Source organism: Pseudoliparis swirei, chromosome 24 (genome assembly GCF_029220125.1).
Source record: "Pseudoliparis swirei isolate HS2019 ecotype Mariana Trench chromosome 24, NWPU_hadal_v1, whole genome shotgun sequence".
NCBI classification, from domain to species: Eukaryota; Metazoa; Chordata; class Actinopteri; order Perciformes; family Liparidae; genus Pseudoliparis; species Pseudoliparis swirei.
This window is the reverse complement of record NC_079411.1, coordinates 30,457,808-30,472,687: the sequence shown is the minus strand read 5'-3', so window position 1 is coordinate 30,472,687 and position 14,880 is coordinate 30,457,808. Positions and strand designations below refer to the sequence as shown.

Below are 14,880 nucleotides of genomic sequence, written 5' to 3'. Positions count from 1 at the left end.
GTATAAAGCACCTTTATTCCACTTTCTGAATATATATTTAAAACGCGTGCAGTTTCAATTTTAGCTGACGGTTCACACAATGTGCCTCCTTTTGGTCACATGATCTAAACACACGTGCACACTTCACAATGCAGCAGTGGGAATCTTCTAGCAACACGGAGCATCTTAATCCCTGAAGTGTGTCAACCACACACCCTTTTGTCGTCACTAACAACTCATTCATAAAACACTGCAGACGTTAAGGGGACAAGTCCAGAGGAAGCTTCATGTTGGTCCTTCATGTTTGAGTCTTGTTCTCTTCCTCCATGCAGTGCAGCAGAGTGGAGTCAGGCACTGTTACAACGCATCAAGGCAGAACCTCTACATCACCAAGGACACCAAGGTCATCTGCCAAGGGTTCACCGGGAAGCAGGTTGGTACACTTGTTAGGGTTCAAGGGGAGCAGGTCGGTACACTTGTTAGGGTTCAAGGGAAGCAGGTCGGTACACTTGTTAGGGTTCAAGGGGAGCAGGTCGGTACACTTGTTAGGGTTCAAGGGAAGCAGGTCGGTACACTTGATAGGGTTCAAGGGAAGCAGATTGGTACACTTGATAGGGTTCAAGGGAAGCAGGTCGGTACACTTGATAGGGTTCAAGGGGAGCAGGTCGGTACACTTGATAGGGTTCAATGGGAGCAGGTCGGTACACTTGATAGGGTTCAATGGGAGCAGGTCGGTACACTTGTTAGGGTTCAAGGGGAGCAGGTCGGTACACTTGTTAGGGTTCAATGGGAGCAGGTCGGTACACTTGATAGGGTTCAAGGGAAGCAGGTTGGTACACTTGATAGGGTTCAATGGGAGCAGGTCGGTACACTTGATAGGGTTCAAGGGGAGCAGGTTGGTACACTTGTTAGGGTTCAAGGGGAGCAGGTTGGTACACTTGATAGGGTTCAATGGGAGCAGGTCGGTACACTTGTTAGGGTTCAAGGGGAGCAGGTCGGTACACTTGTTAGGGTTCAATGGGAGCAGGTCGGTACACTTGATAGGGTTCAAGGGAAGCAGGTTGGTACACTTGATAGGGTTCAATGGGAGCAGGTCGGTACACTTGTTAGGGTTCAATGGGAGCAGGTCGGTACACTTGATAGGGTTCAAGGGGAGCAGGTCGGTACACTTGTTAGGGTTCAAGGGGAGCAGGTTGGTACACTTGATAGGGTTCAATGGGAGCAGGTCGGTACACTTGATAGGGTTCAATGGGAGCAGGTCGGTACACTTGATATTGTTCAAGGGGAGCAGGTCGGTACACTTGATAGGGTTCAAGGGGAGCAGGTCGGTACACATGTTGGGGTTCAAGGGAAGCAGGTCGGTACACTTGATAGGGTTCAAGGGGAGCAGGTCGGTACACTTGTTAGGGTTCAAGGGAAGCAGGTCGGTACACTTGATAGGGTTCAAGGGGAGCAGGTCGGTACACTTGTTAGGGTTCAAGGGAAGCAGATTGGTACACTTGTTAGGGTTCAAGGGGAGCAGGTTGTGTTTCTCAGGCGGTTCAGTCAAGGAGAGTTTAAGGTGTTCAACAAGCCAGAGATGAGGACTTGGATTAATATTCCCACTTTGTCCTCATGCACATTTTTGATCTTCCATTTCCCTTCAACTTTATAAAAGGTTGTTGAATATAGTTCCAGGGAACTCTCCGTCAGTTGAAGGGATGAGAGGTGATGCCGAGTGCACCGAGTCTGGCTCCAGGAGAACTTTAGTGTCTCGGCATCCGGCACGTCTCTTAATCTTCAGTAAACATACGCGCCTCTTTCCATGTTTTACATGTGTCGAAGGTTGGGAAAAGATGACCAGGACGGCAAAGTAAAATTCAAAACAATGTGGATTTAATTAAGTGTGGAAGAACAAAAGTCTCAAAGACACAAAACATTTAACGTGCAGCACGGGCCTGGATGAAGTCAGCTCAAAGCATCGTTCAGTAACAGACTGGAGTTCTCCAGGAGAACATGGCTCTTTATATCTTTAAGAGCAGCGTGATTAGATAATATAGATGGAGACGTCACTCGGTTTAATCTTTGTCCGTCTCATCGTTGGAGCTCAGGGTGGTCCCACCCTCTGGGCTCACGACAGCAGCACTGGTTGGTTAAAACAGATGGAGGTGTTCCTGGTTTAGACTTTGAACACCTTCTGATGGAGCTCAGGGTGGTCCCACCCTCTTGGCTCACGATCTTCTCGCCATCATCATAATCAGTGTGTGTGTATGTTGTTCTCCATCTAAAGCAGGAGCTGTGCAGTTTCTTTAATATAATAGAAACTAAAAGGCATTGAAACTATCTGTTGCTTACATAAACAAGTTCTTTGACGGTGACAGGTACGGCTCTTATTTAAATCTCAATTCTACGACTGAGCAGTCAGGATGAGGTCAGAGCCAAGGGTTGCACAGAGTTCCTGATTATCTTCCCTGTGTGGATGTGTCATCTTCTGGCCGAGGTCAAGAAGTGTTTGTTCCTACAGTATCTGTGCTTCTTATCCAGCAGTGACAGTATGTTCCATGTGGGTGAGCTGAGTATGAGCTGTTCTCTCTGGTCAGAGCCCTAATGTCATAGAAGGACACACAGTTTGGTGCTTCGGGGCCTTAATGCAAAGCGAGGGACATGGGGTACTAAGTATGTATTTTTATATTCTTAACACATGTTTTATATGTTTTATGACTGCAGCTCCACCATGTGACCAAAGGGGGCGCTACATTCAAACTTTTAACGGCATTCTGCGCTCGACGTGCAGTTTGTGTTTTATGCACTTTTCTTGCATGGCAGCGCATGTCCTCTCGAGATCTGAAGGTTGCTCCTCCTCCTCCTCCTCCTCCTCCTTCCAGGGAACCTTCCACAGTCAGCAGTCTCTGGACTATGGCTCCCGGTTAGTTGGCGGTGTTTCTCCCGGGAAGGGAGGGAAGACGCACCTCGGCCTGCCGGTCTTCAACTCGGTGAAGGAGGTGAGTCCTCTGAGTGAAGGCCTGCTGTTGTGCGCTGCGGGTCTGACGTAAAGATGCGTTCAAGGACACTAGGTGGCACTGCTTCATAACCTGTGGATGTGTTCAATGCACCACCACGACCTTTACCCCTCAGGCAAAGAACGGCACCGGGGCCGACGCCACGGTGATCTACGTCCCGCCTCCGTTTGCCGCGGCGGCCATCATGGAGGCCATCGATGCCGAGATCCCCCTGGTGGTCTGCATCACCGAGGGCATCCCCCAGCAGGACATGGTGCGGGTCAAACACAGGCTGCTGCGCCAGGGCGCCACGCGCCTCATCGGGCCCAACTGCCCCGGGGTCATCAATGTAAGCCCATGTTCACTAGCATATCAAAGATATGTGTATGTGTATAATATATATATATATATATATTAGGGCTGGGCACGTTAACGCGTTAATCTTGCGTTAACTCATCAATTAATTAACGCCGACAATTATTATATCGCGTGTTAACGCAGGTTTTATTATTTATTTTATGATTACCTTCGCATTGAAAATGACGGAAGGTTATGTTTTGATCGCCATTTATTTATTTATTGTATGCGTGTTATTCGCAAAACTCAAAAAGTATTCAACCGAATCGCATGAAATTTGGTGGGATGATTGGTTATTATCCGGGGACCATTTGATTAGATTTTGGGATAAATCGGGTCAAAGGTCAAGGTCATGGAAAGGTCACTCTTTTTTTTACCATAGCACGATACATTTTTGTCCAATTGGCATGAAACTAATGCCAAAATGTTCATAATTCAATGCCCAATCTTGTGATATGCGAAGGTATGCGCTCTACCGAGTGCCCATTCTAGTTGTAAAAGTGTGTTGCTCACAGGCTTTTATTTTGTAAAAGTCTGCTACTGATTGCTGCGGAACTTATCCGGTCTTATCACCGGAGTACTTCCAGTCTTAAATATCATTTAAATGCTAAACACACCGTTGATGCAGCGAATCATACAACCAAACACACAGTGGAGCGAGGCTTCGGCAGACGAGCTGCAGGGAGGAGATCAACCAAGAGAAGAGAAGCAACGCCACAGCGAAGTGGAGAGCTACTGCAGGCCGGTTAGTGAGGGGGACCAGACGTCCTCTTTCCCCGGACACGTCCTGCTTCTGAGACCTACAAAATGCGTCTGGCAGGGATTCCAAAAACGTCGGGATTTTGCTTCGTCGGATATTTGTGTTTCTCTGGGTTTTCATAAACTAGTATTTACCCCTTACAAGTTTTGGAAATGGTATCTCCCTTACGTTCCACCTTCTTGCGTGAGCTGCCAGAATAGAGAACAGTCATTGGTCGACCGATCTCAGGGTTGCCAGATACACGATTATTATCCTCCAAATACAACCATGTTGAGCCTTTGGTACGATACTTCACCGTCTCCAACCTGGCAACACGGAGCACCTCGCCGCCTCCACTAGTTCATTGTTGTTTGTGCTATAAACTACAACCAGCGCCGCCGCTCCCATAGCGCACTACGCGCTGTGGGAGGGCACCACGTCCTGAGGGGCTCCACAAAACAGGCAACTAAAAAATCCTCAGTTATAATAATTATAATGCCGATATTATTTCAGTCTAGAAATATTAGGCACCTTTTAGGCATGTATAGTTCATTTTAGTTTAGTTCATATGGCAGTACATTTAAAATAAGTGTCAAGTTCTAGGAATTGACAAACTGCACTGAAAGTGTTTTCTGGTGTCTCTAACAGGGACAACACATGTTATGGCACTTTCATTCATATGGCAGAACATTTCAAATAGAAGTGCTATACACTACTATTGAATTAATTATTGGATTTTGCGTCTACAAATGCGATTAATCAGGGAAATCATGCGATTAAAAATGTTAATCGTTGCCCAGCCCTAATATATACATAAATAAAAGCTCTTTGTCATGAGGGTAAGAGTCATCAATGTAAGCCCATGTTCACGAGCTCTGGACTGAGGGTCAGGGTACGCTCACATGTTGGTCATGTGCTCGTCGTCATGTGCTCGTCGTCATGTGCTCTTCGTCATGTGCTCGTCGTCATGTGCTCTTCGTCATGTGCTCGTCGTCATGTGCTCTTCGTCATGTGCTCTTCGTCGTGTGCTCTTCGTCGTGTGCTCTTCATCATGTGCTCTTCATCATGTGCTCTTCATCATGTGCTCTTCGTCATGTGCTCTTCGTCATGTGCTCTTCGTCATGTGCTCTTCGTCATGTGCTCTTCTTCATGTGCTCTTCTTCATGTGCTCTTCTTCACGTGCTCTTCTTCATGTGCTCTTCTTCACGTGCTCTTCATGTGCTCTTCTTCATGTGCTCTTCATCATGTGCTCGTCATCGTGTGCTCTTCGTCGTGTGCTCTTCGTCGTGTGCTCTTCGTCGTGTGCTCGTCGTCATGTGCTCTTCGTCGTGTGCTCGTCGTCATGTGCTCTTCGTCGTGTGCTCTTCGTCGTGTGCTCTTCGTCGTGTGCTCTTAAATGGTGCTCTTCATGTGCTCTTCTTCATGTGCTCGTCGTCATGTGCTCGTCGTCATGTGCTCTTCGTCATGTGCTCTTCGTCATGTGCTCTTCGGCGTCATGTGCTCTTCGTCATGTGCTCTTCGTCATGTGCTGGTCGTCTGTCCTCCGGTGACGTTGCTTGTGGCTGAGAGCGAAGAGGAGGAACATCTTCCTCCTCTCAGGGGTCCAGTAGTTGTTAAGATAAATTCTCACGGTTTCCTTTTCAACATGAAGTCAGACTCTAACCTTAAGGCTCGGCTGTTTCTCCTGCTGGGCTTCTGGTCATAACCTCTTGACGTGTTTGCAGCTCCGCATCGTGACGAGTAGAAGTGAACGTTGTCTGACTTGGTTTATTTAAAGTGGAGAACAAATCTTCATCGATGATGATCCCAGATATATTCCACATTTTGGGAACTGATGACGCATCACTCGTGCTATGATGTAGTTATTGTATATCTAAATGTTCTCCTCTGCAGCCGGGAGAATGCAAGATTGGGATCATGCCGGGCCACATCCACAAGAAGGGGAGGATTGGTGAGATTCACGTTTCGTCTTTAATGATCATAGAAACACAAGTTCCTCCTGGAAGGCAGTGACTCCTCCCCCTTCCTGTCACCTGACGGGAGGAGCCAACCGCCTTCTCCTAACGCTGAGGCCTGAGGCCTGACCCGCCACAGGAAGTCTGCTCCACGGGAACCAGCCGGCCTCTGTCCTCTGTCCTCTGTCCTCTGTCCTCTGTCCTCTGTCCTCTCCTCTGTCCTCTGTCCTCCGTCCTCTCTCCTCTGTCCTCTCTCCTCTGTCCTCTGCTCCTCTGTCCTCTCTCCTCCGTCCTCTCTCCTCTGTCCTCTCTCCTCAGTCCTCTCCCCTCCGTCCTCTGTCCTCCGTCCTCTCTCCTCCGTCCTCTGTCCTCAGTCCTCTCTCCTCCATTCTCTCTCCTCTGTCCTCTGTCCTCTGTCCTCCGTCCTCTGTCCTCAGTCCTCTCTCCTCTGTCCTCTCCTCTGTCCTCAGTCCTCTCTCCTCCGTCCTCTGTCCTCTCTCCTCAGTCCTCTGTCCTCAGTCCTCTGTCCTCCGTCCTCTGTCCTCAGTCCTCTCTCCTCCGTCCTCTCTCTTCCGTCCTCTCTCCTCAGTCCTCTCCCCTCCGTCCTCTGTCCTCTCTCCTCCGTCCTCTGTCCTCTCTCATCTCTTCAGTCCTCTCTCATCTCCTCCGTCCTCTCTCTTCCGTCCTCTCTCATCCGTCCTCTGTCCTCTCTCATCTCTTCAGTCCTCTCTCCTCAGTCCTCTCTCCTCCATCCTCTGTCCTCTCTCCTCCGTCCTCTGTCCTCTCTCATCTCTTCAGTCCTCTCTCCTCTGTCCTCAGTCCTCTCTCCTCCGTCCTCTCTCCTCCGTCCTCTCTCCTCCATCCTCTCTCCTCCGTCCTCTGTCCTCAGTCCTCTCTCCTCCGTCCTCTGTCCTCTCTCCTCAGTCCTCTGTCCTCAGTCCTCTCTCCTCCGTCCTATGTCCTCTCTCATCTCTTCAGTCCTCTCTCCTCAGTCCTCAGTCCTCTCTCCTCCGTCCTCTCTCCTCCGTCCTCTGTCCTCAGTCCTCTCTCCGCCGTCCTCTCTCCTCCGTCCTCTCTCCTCCGTCCTCTGTCCTCAGTCCTCTGTCCTCTCCCCTCCGTCCTCTGTCCTCAGTCCTCTGTCCTCAGTCCTCTGTCCTCAGTCCTCCGTCCTCTGTCCTCTGTCCTCAGTCCTCTCTCCTCCGTCCTCCGTCCTCTCTCCTCTGTCCTCTGTCCTCAGTCCTCTCCCCTCCGTCCTCCGTCCTCCGTCCTCTGTCCTCCGTCCTCTCTCCTCCGTCCTCTCTCCTCCGTCCTCTGTCCTCTGTCCTCAGTCCTCTCTCCTCCATTCTCTCTCCTCTGTCCTCTCTCCTCTGTCCTCTCTCCTCCGTCCTCTGTCCTCAGTCCTCTCTCCTCCGTCCTCTGTCCTCAGTACTCTCTTCAGTCCTCTCTCCTCTGTCCTCTCCTCTCTCCTCTGTCCTCAGTCCTCTCTCCTCCGTCCTCTGTCCTCTCTCTTCAGTCCTCTGTCCTCTCTGTCCTCTCTCCTCCGTCCTCTCTCCTCTGTCCTCTCCTCTGTCCTCTGTCCTCTCTCCTCCGTCCTCGCTCCTCAGTCCTCTCTCCTCCGTCCTCTGTCCTCTCTCATCTCTTCAGTCCTCTCTCCTCTGTCCTCTCCTCTGTCCTCAGTCCTCTCTCCTCCGTCCTCTGTCCTCCGTCCTCTCTCCTCCGTCCTCAGTCCTCTCTCCTCCGTCCTCTGTCCTCTCTCCTCAGTCCTCTGTCCTCAGTCCTCTGTCCTCAGTCCTCTCTCATCTCTTCAGTCCTCTCTCCTCTGTCCTCAGTCCTCTCTCCTCCGTCCTCTGTCCTCAGTCCTCTCTTCAGTCCTCTCTCCTCTGTCCTCTCCTCTCCCCTCCGTCCTCTGTCCTCCGTCCTCTGTCCTCCGTCCTCTGTCCTCAGTCCTCTCTCCTCCGTCCTCTCTCTTCCGTCCTCTCTCCTCCGTCCTCTGTCCTCTCTCATCTCTTCAGTCCTCTCTCCTCTGTCCTCTGTCCTCTCTCATCTCTTCAGTCCTCTCTCCTCTGTCCTCTCCTCTGTCCTCTCCTCTGTCCTCTCCTCTGTCCTCAGTCCTCTCTCCTCCGTCCTCTCTCCTCCGTCCTCTCTCCTCCGTCCTCTCTCCTCCGTCCTCTGTCCTCTCTCCTCAGTCCTCTGTCCTCAGTCCTCTCTCCTCCGTCCTCTGTCCTCTGTCCTCTCTCATCTCTTCAGTCCTCTCTCCTCAGTCCTCTCTCCTCTGTCCTCTCTCCTCTGTCCTCTGTCCTCTCTCCTCCGTCCTCTGTCCTCAGTCCTCTCCCCTCCGTCCTCCGTCCTCTCTCCTCCGTCCTCTGTCCTCAGTCCTCTCCCCTCCGTCCTCCGTCCTCCGTCCTCCGTCCTCTGTCCTCTGTCCTCCGTCCTCTGTCCTCCGTCCTCTCTCCTCCGTCCTCTCTCCTCCGTCCTCTGTCCTCTCCCCTCAGTCCTCTCTCCTCTGTCCTCTCTCCTCTGTCCTCTCTCCTCCGTCCTCTGTCCTCAGTCCTCTCTCCTCCGTCCTCTGTCCTCAGTCCTCTCTCCTCCGTCCTCTGTCCTCAGTCCTCTCTTCAGTCCTCTCTCCTCTGTCCTCTCCTCTCTCCTCTGTCCTCAGTCCTCTCTCCTCCGTCCTCTGTCCTCTCTCTTCAGTCCTCTGTCCTCTCCTCCGTCCTCTCTCCTCTGTCCTCTCCTCTGTCCTCAGTCCTCTCTCCTCCGTCCTCTGTCCTCTCTCTTCAGTCCTCTGTCCTCTCCTCTGTCCTCTCTCCTCCGTCCTCTCTCCTCTGTCCTCTCCTCTGTCCTCAGTCCTCTCTCCTCCGTCCTCTGTCCTCTCTCTTCAGTCCTCTCCTCTCCTCCGTCCTCGCTCCTCTGTCCTCTCTCTTCAGTCCTCTGTCCCACGGCTTCATTCTAATGTGTCCAGCAGTTGTTGTTGTTGACGTTTGTTTTGGCCTGCAGGCATCGTGTCGAGGTCGGGCACCCTGACGTACGAAGCCGTGCACCAGACGACACAAGTGGGCCTGGGCCAGTCGCTGTGCATCGGTAGGTACCACGTCTCCACCGGGTCTAGACCCTCATGAGCTCTGGGCCGAGGGCCACCGGTCCTGATCCGGTGTTCACGGGTTGATGTTAGGAGACGCCAGGAGGTTCTGTTGACACCGGGCCTCTGAGCTGGACCTAGTCCTGAGTCTCAAGAGTCTATTCGTTCATCTTTAATAATCATTCAACGGGAGATCGACACTTTCAAACTCATCTGGAGTTCTTAGAAATATGAAGCGGATCTACTGAGTTCCCCGAGCACCGAGCTGTGGTGATGGAGACGTGGAGGGGACGGCTCCTCGAGTCATGACCTCCCTGTGACACTGAAAACATTGACTTGTAGGCAAAGCAACCAGAAGCTCAGACATGCGACTCTGGAGAAGGTTATTATATTGATGACGCATTATTAAAGATGGAGGCAGCCCAGTGAGGAGGGGAGTAGAGGCTCCTCCTTCAGGCTCAGGCTGTGTCCTCCTCTCTCCTCCAGGCATCGGGGGGGATCCCTTCAACGGAACCAACTTCATCGACTGTCTGGAGGTCTTCCTCAGGGACCCCAAGACCGACGGCATCATCCTGATCGGAGAGATCGGTGGCAACGCCGAGGAGATGGCAGCAGATTACCTGAAGCAGCACAACTCTGTAAGGAACCTGAGATCCGTCATTATATATGTTTATGATAAAGTACGTGTGGAGCCTTCTGAACATCTTAGTTCTGCCTTCTCAAACCTCTGGTGAACACTGGACACATCACATGTCTCTGTCACCACAGCTGATGCAGAGGGACGTGTTCATGAAACCTGCATGAGATGAGGAGATGATCTCAGAGGAGGAGATGATCTCAGAGGAGGAGATGATCTCAGAGGAGGTGATCTCAGAGGAGGAGATGATCTCAGAGAGGAGATGATCTCAGAGATCTTCTCTCTGAGTGTTTATGTTATTGCTACAGATGAAATATGATCTCTTCACCTCGGACGTGATCTCAGCTGTTGGACGTGATCTCAGCTGTTGAACGTGACATCATCACTGAGCGAGCAGCTGAACCAATCAAGTGCCTGCGTGACTAATTACATGGGAGGAGCCTGAGCCGCTGCGGGTCACTCGCCAACCAATGAAATGCCTTGATTGACCCTTTGTTTAAAAACTGGTCTGTAATGGAGGATTAATTTCTTGTGTTCTCTCTTATACCTTCCTTCCTTCCTTCCTCCTAATCTGCTACTCTCATCCTCACCCTCTCCCTTGAGCTTCTTCTCCATGTTGGTCCATCCTAACCCCTCACCTCCTCTCTCCTCAGGGTGCTGGTTCCAAACCCGTGGTGTCCTTCATCGCCGGGCTGACGGCCCCCCCCGGCCGGAGGATGGGCCACGCCGGCGCCATCATCGCTGGAGGAAAGGGCGGAGCCAAAGAAAAGATCGCCGCCCTCCAGTCAGCCGGAGTGGTGGTCAGCATGTCTCCTGCTCAGCTGGGCAGCACCATCTTCAAGGTGAGGGGTCACCGGAGGTATTGATCATGTTAACGAGACACGGTTAAAAGATCGGGTCCAGCTGACGGGTTCTTAGTCCGGTTCTGTTCATGTTGACGAGATGCAGACAGCGAAGTTTCATCACCACTTCTAGCCTGACAGCGCCCCCTCTGGTTCTGATTGGTACTGCCGACAACGTTTTGTGCATCTGGGGCACGAACACGGAATGAAACGCTCATCAGGAGGGAGGGTCCCCACGGAGGAGCAACGTGACCTCTGGACCAACACAGCATTCTGACTTCCATCAGAGTTCTCCTGGTTTCTGCCTCCTGTCTGCTCCACTGATGTGTCCCTCACAATGTGTCCCTCACAATGTGTCCCTGTGTGTCCCTCACAATGTGTCCCTCACAATGTGTCCCTGTGTGTCCCTCACAATGTGTCCCTGTGTGTCCCTCACAATGTGTCCCTCACAATGTGTCCCTGTGTGTCCCTCACAATGTGTCCCTCACAATGTGTCCCTCACAATGTGTCCCTGTGTGTCCCTGTTCGTGGTGTGACCCCTCATCATGTGGAACGCCCAGCTCTCCCTCCCCCTCAGTTCCCCCCTCCTCCTGCAGGGGGCAGTAGAGATGTGCAGCTTCTGCAGACCTGATGAATGACATTTGCATTAAGTTACTTTCTCCCTGTGGAATGAGAATCCTCGTGGAACGAGGTATTCTATCATCCTCCGGTTTGTTTGATATTCCCCAAATTGAATATGTAAATGGAGACATCCTTTTTAATGGGAGCATAATGCCTTCTCATTGGTAGTCACATGGTGGGCCTGATGAACACAGCCAGAGGAACCTCCATCCGTCACAGGAAGGAGAGGAAGTGAGCCGTTAGTGTTGACAGCTGGGACTAGTGACACGTGCAGCGCTCCACGAGACGCCCGGAGCCGGAGGGTTCTGAACAACTCACCCAGTTCTCACTTCATTTGATCTCTTCTTTCTTTCTCTTGTCTCCTGCAGGAGTTTGAGAAGAGGAAGATGTTGTAAAACCTCTCCACCCACCGGAACTGAGACGAGCCTGATTCTGGTGGAGCATCTGAACCATCTGAACCATCTGAACCTGACCATCTCCAGCGCTGTGCAGTGTTGGTCTTTACCGCAACAAAAGGAGCGTAGAGTCCGACAGAAGTCATTGTATGCGCTGGTAAAGCTTTAAGATATTGTCCACATGTAGCTGAAGGTAACCACGGTAACGGTTCGCTGCTCCTCCTGCTTGTTAACATTTCTTTGGCTGTCCACCTGAATAACAACTATTTCTCACATCGTTTTCCTGCTGTCGTTTCTGTCATTTGGAAAGATGTGTGAAGACTGAATGAGGTGGTTTGAGTTACCATGGTTACCGTGAAGGTGACATGAGAGAACACGTGTATGTAAAGAGTTGGTTACCATGAAGATCACAGGAGAGAACACGTGTATGTAAAGAGTTGGTTACCATGGTTACCATGAAGATCACAGGAGAGAACACGTGTATGTAAAGAGTTGGTTACCATGGTTACCATGAAGATCACAGGAGAGAACACGTGTATGTAAAGAGTTGGTTACCATGGTTACCATGAAGATCACAGGAGAGAACACGTGTATGTAAAGAGTTGGTTACCATGGTTACCATGAAGATCACAGGAGAGCACACCAGTAAAGAGTTGGTAACCATGGTTACTGTGAAGGTGCTGTACAGTGATATAAAGTGCTGATTCTGTGTTGATGAAGAGCAGAAGTGATGGAGATGAAGACGACATCCATGACCTTCATCTTCATCATGCTGCCGACCATCTGGTCTCTACTAAAGGTTTGTGTCTTTACTAGTGCTGTGAAAAATAACGCGTTAATTCAATTACAGGTTTAACTAGTTTGTTTTTTTAATGCATTTAACGCATGCGCAGAATGAGCTTCCAATCCGTCTGTTGTTGGTTGTCGGGACGAAAAAAAAGTCACTTGCAAAATGAGCTTCCAATCCACCACTTCAATCTGAACTCTGTCCGCTCTCATGCAGACGGTCTGTTCATCGTAATGATCCTTCCGCAGGTTCACCTCCGGAAACCTTGTGACGACTTTTACTTCCTGTAGATCAGGGTCTCAACACGTCGATCGCGACCTGCCAGTCGATCGCGGCGTAGTGTCGGTAGATCAATGACATTAAAGAGATTGGCCCGCCCCCTGACATGTTCTCTAGAGCACGTCTTTGTTCTTTTATTAAACTAAACGTCTGTTGTTGATCGTATCTCCACAGCAGCATGTCATCTCTGTCTCTTCGCGTTGCGTTAACACTTATCGATCTCCGTCTGGCGCCACAGAGCTCCGTGCGCGCATCGGGACCGAGCAAAACAAAAGTCACTTGTCAATCTGTCCACCTGTCCGGGCGGTGAGGCTTCAGCTTTGCAGCGGTGTCCCGCCGTCCCTTTCATCACGGCCCAGTTCATGAAGAAAACCCACACAGTCAGTTTGCCTCAGCAGCTGCTAGAGGAAGACTAGAGGCCTTTAGATTGTATCATGGTGGAGTTAATGGTTGACAAACAAGAGAAACATGTTCTGTTTAACCCTCCTGTTACCTTTACATTTACTAACATATTTTACCCTCGGGGTCAATTTGACCCCAGCAATTAAAACCTCCAGAAAATTATTAGAATTAATATTGCTTCCCAAGTTTAAGTGTGAGGTACTTTATGTTTGTTTGTTGACTACCTAAATAGCCCTTTAAATAAATAAAAAAGTTGATATTTCTGATATGTTTGACACAGTGAAAAACAGCCTGGGGTCAAATTGACCCCAAAGAACACCGACATTAAACATTGAATGAGGTCAAATTGACCCGAAAGGTCACAGGAGGGTTAAACATTCTGTTTAGGATGAAGATGTATTAATGTTCCATATGGAAGAAAACTGCTAAATAACTGCTGAGTTGCAGCACCATTGTATAGAAGAATGTATAAATGTATATATCCGTCTTTTGTCATAAATCTCAATGTTCTCACAAAATATACCGAGAATATCGGTAATATGTGATTAATCATGATTAATCCACAAAAACCTGTGATTAACCCGATTAAAAATTGTAATCGTTTCACAGCCCTAGTCTTTACTATAAAGTCTCTACTAAAGAGAAGGTTTGTGTCTCCTCTCTGTCCTGGTCTAGTTAGACCTTAGTCCTGATAGAGGACTCCTCTCTGTCCTGGTCTAGTTAGACCTTAGTCCTGATAGAGGACTCCTCTCTGTACTGGTCTAGTTAGACCTTAGTCCTGATAGAGGACTCCTCTCTGTCCTGGTCTAGTTAGACCTTAGTCCTGATAGAGGACTCATCTCTGTACTGGTCTAGTTAGACCTTAGTCCTGATAGAGGACTCCTCTCTGTCCTGGTCTTGTTAGACCTTAGTCCTGATAGAGGACTCATCTCTGTACTGGTCTTGTTAGACCTTAGTCCTGATAGAGGACTCCTCTCTGTCCTGGTCTAGTTAGACCTTAGTGCTGATAGAGGACTCATCTCTGTCCTGGTCTTGTTAGACCTTAGTGCTGATAGAGGACTCCTCTCTGTACTGGTCTTGTTAGACCTTAGTCCTGATAGAGGACTCATCTCTGTACTGGTCTTGTTAGACCTTAGTCCTGATAGAGGACTCCTCTCTGTGCTGGTCTAGTTAGACCTTAGTCCTGATAGAGGACTCCTCTCTGTACTGGTCTTGTTAGACCTTAGTCCTGATAGAGGACTCATCTCTGTACTGGTCTTGTTAGACCTTAGTGCTGATAGAGGACTCATCTCTGTACTGGTCTTGTTAGACCTTAGTCCTGATAGAGGACTCATCTCTGTACTGGTCTAGTTAGACCTTAGTCCTGATAGAGGACTCCTCTCTGTACTGGTCTAGTTAGACCTTAGTCCTGATAGAGGACTCATCTCTGTCCTGGTCTAGTTAGACCTTAGTGCTGATAGAGGACTCCTCTCTGTACTGGTCTTGTTAGACCTTAGTGCTGATAGAGGACTCATCTCTGTACTGGTCTAGTTGGACCTTAGTGCTGATAGAGGACTCCTCTCTGTACTGGTCTTGTTAGACCTTAGTCCTGATAGAGGACTCATCTCTATACTGGTCTTGTTAGACCTTAGTCCTGATAGAGGACTCATCTCTGTACTGGTCTAGTTGGACCTTAGTGCTGATAGAGGACTCATCTCTGTACTGGTCTAGTTAGACCTTAGTCCTGATAGAGGACTCCTCTCTGTACTGGTCTAGTTAGACCTTAGTCCTGATAGAGGACTCCTCTCTGTACTGGTCTAGTTAGACCTTAGTGCTGATAGAGGACTCCTCTCT

The 14,880-nt window shown here is 49.9% G+C and overlaps 1 protein-coding gene across 1 annotated transcript; it reads left to right on the top strand.

The window, feature by feature from the left end:
- Window positions 1-220: 220 nt before the first annotated feature.
- suclg1 (succinate-CoA ligase GDP/ADP-forming subunit alph) lies at window positions 221-11,859 on the top strand (the record flags this gene model as incomplete). The annotated part of the gene is made up of 8 exons (XM_056410234.1): window positions 221-412; window positions 2,844-2,960; window positions 3,094-3,306; window positions 5,947-6,004; window positions 9,003-9,086; window positions 9,571-9,722; window positions 10,375-10,563; window positions 11,553-11,859. Coding segments are annotated over 8 exons (1,032 nt in total), but the record flags the coding sequence as incomplete, so codon positions are not given.
- Between the last annotated feature and the right edge of the window lie 3,021 nt (window positions 11,860-14,880).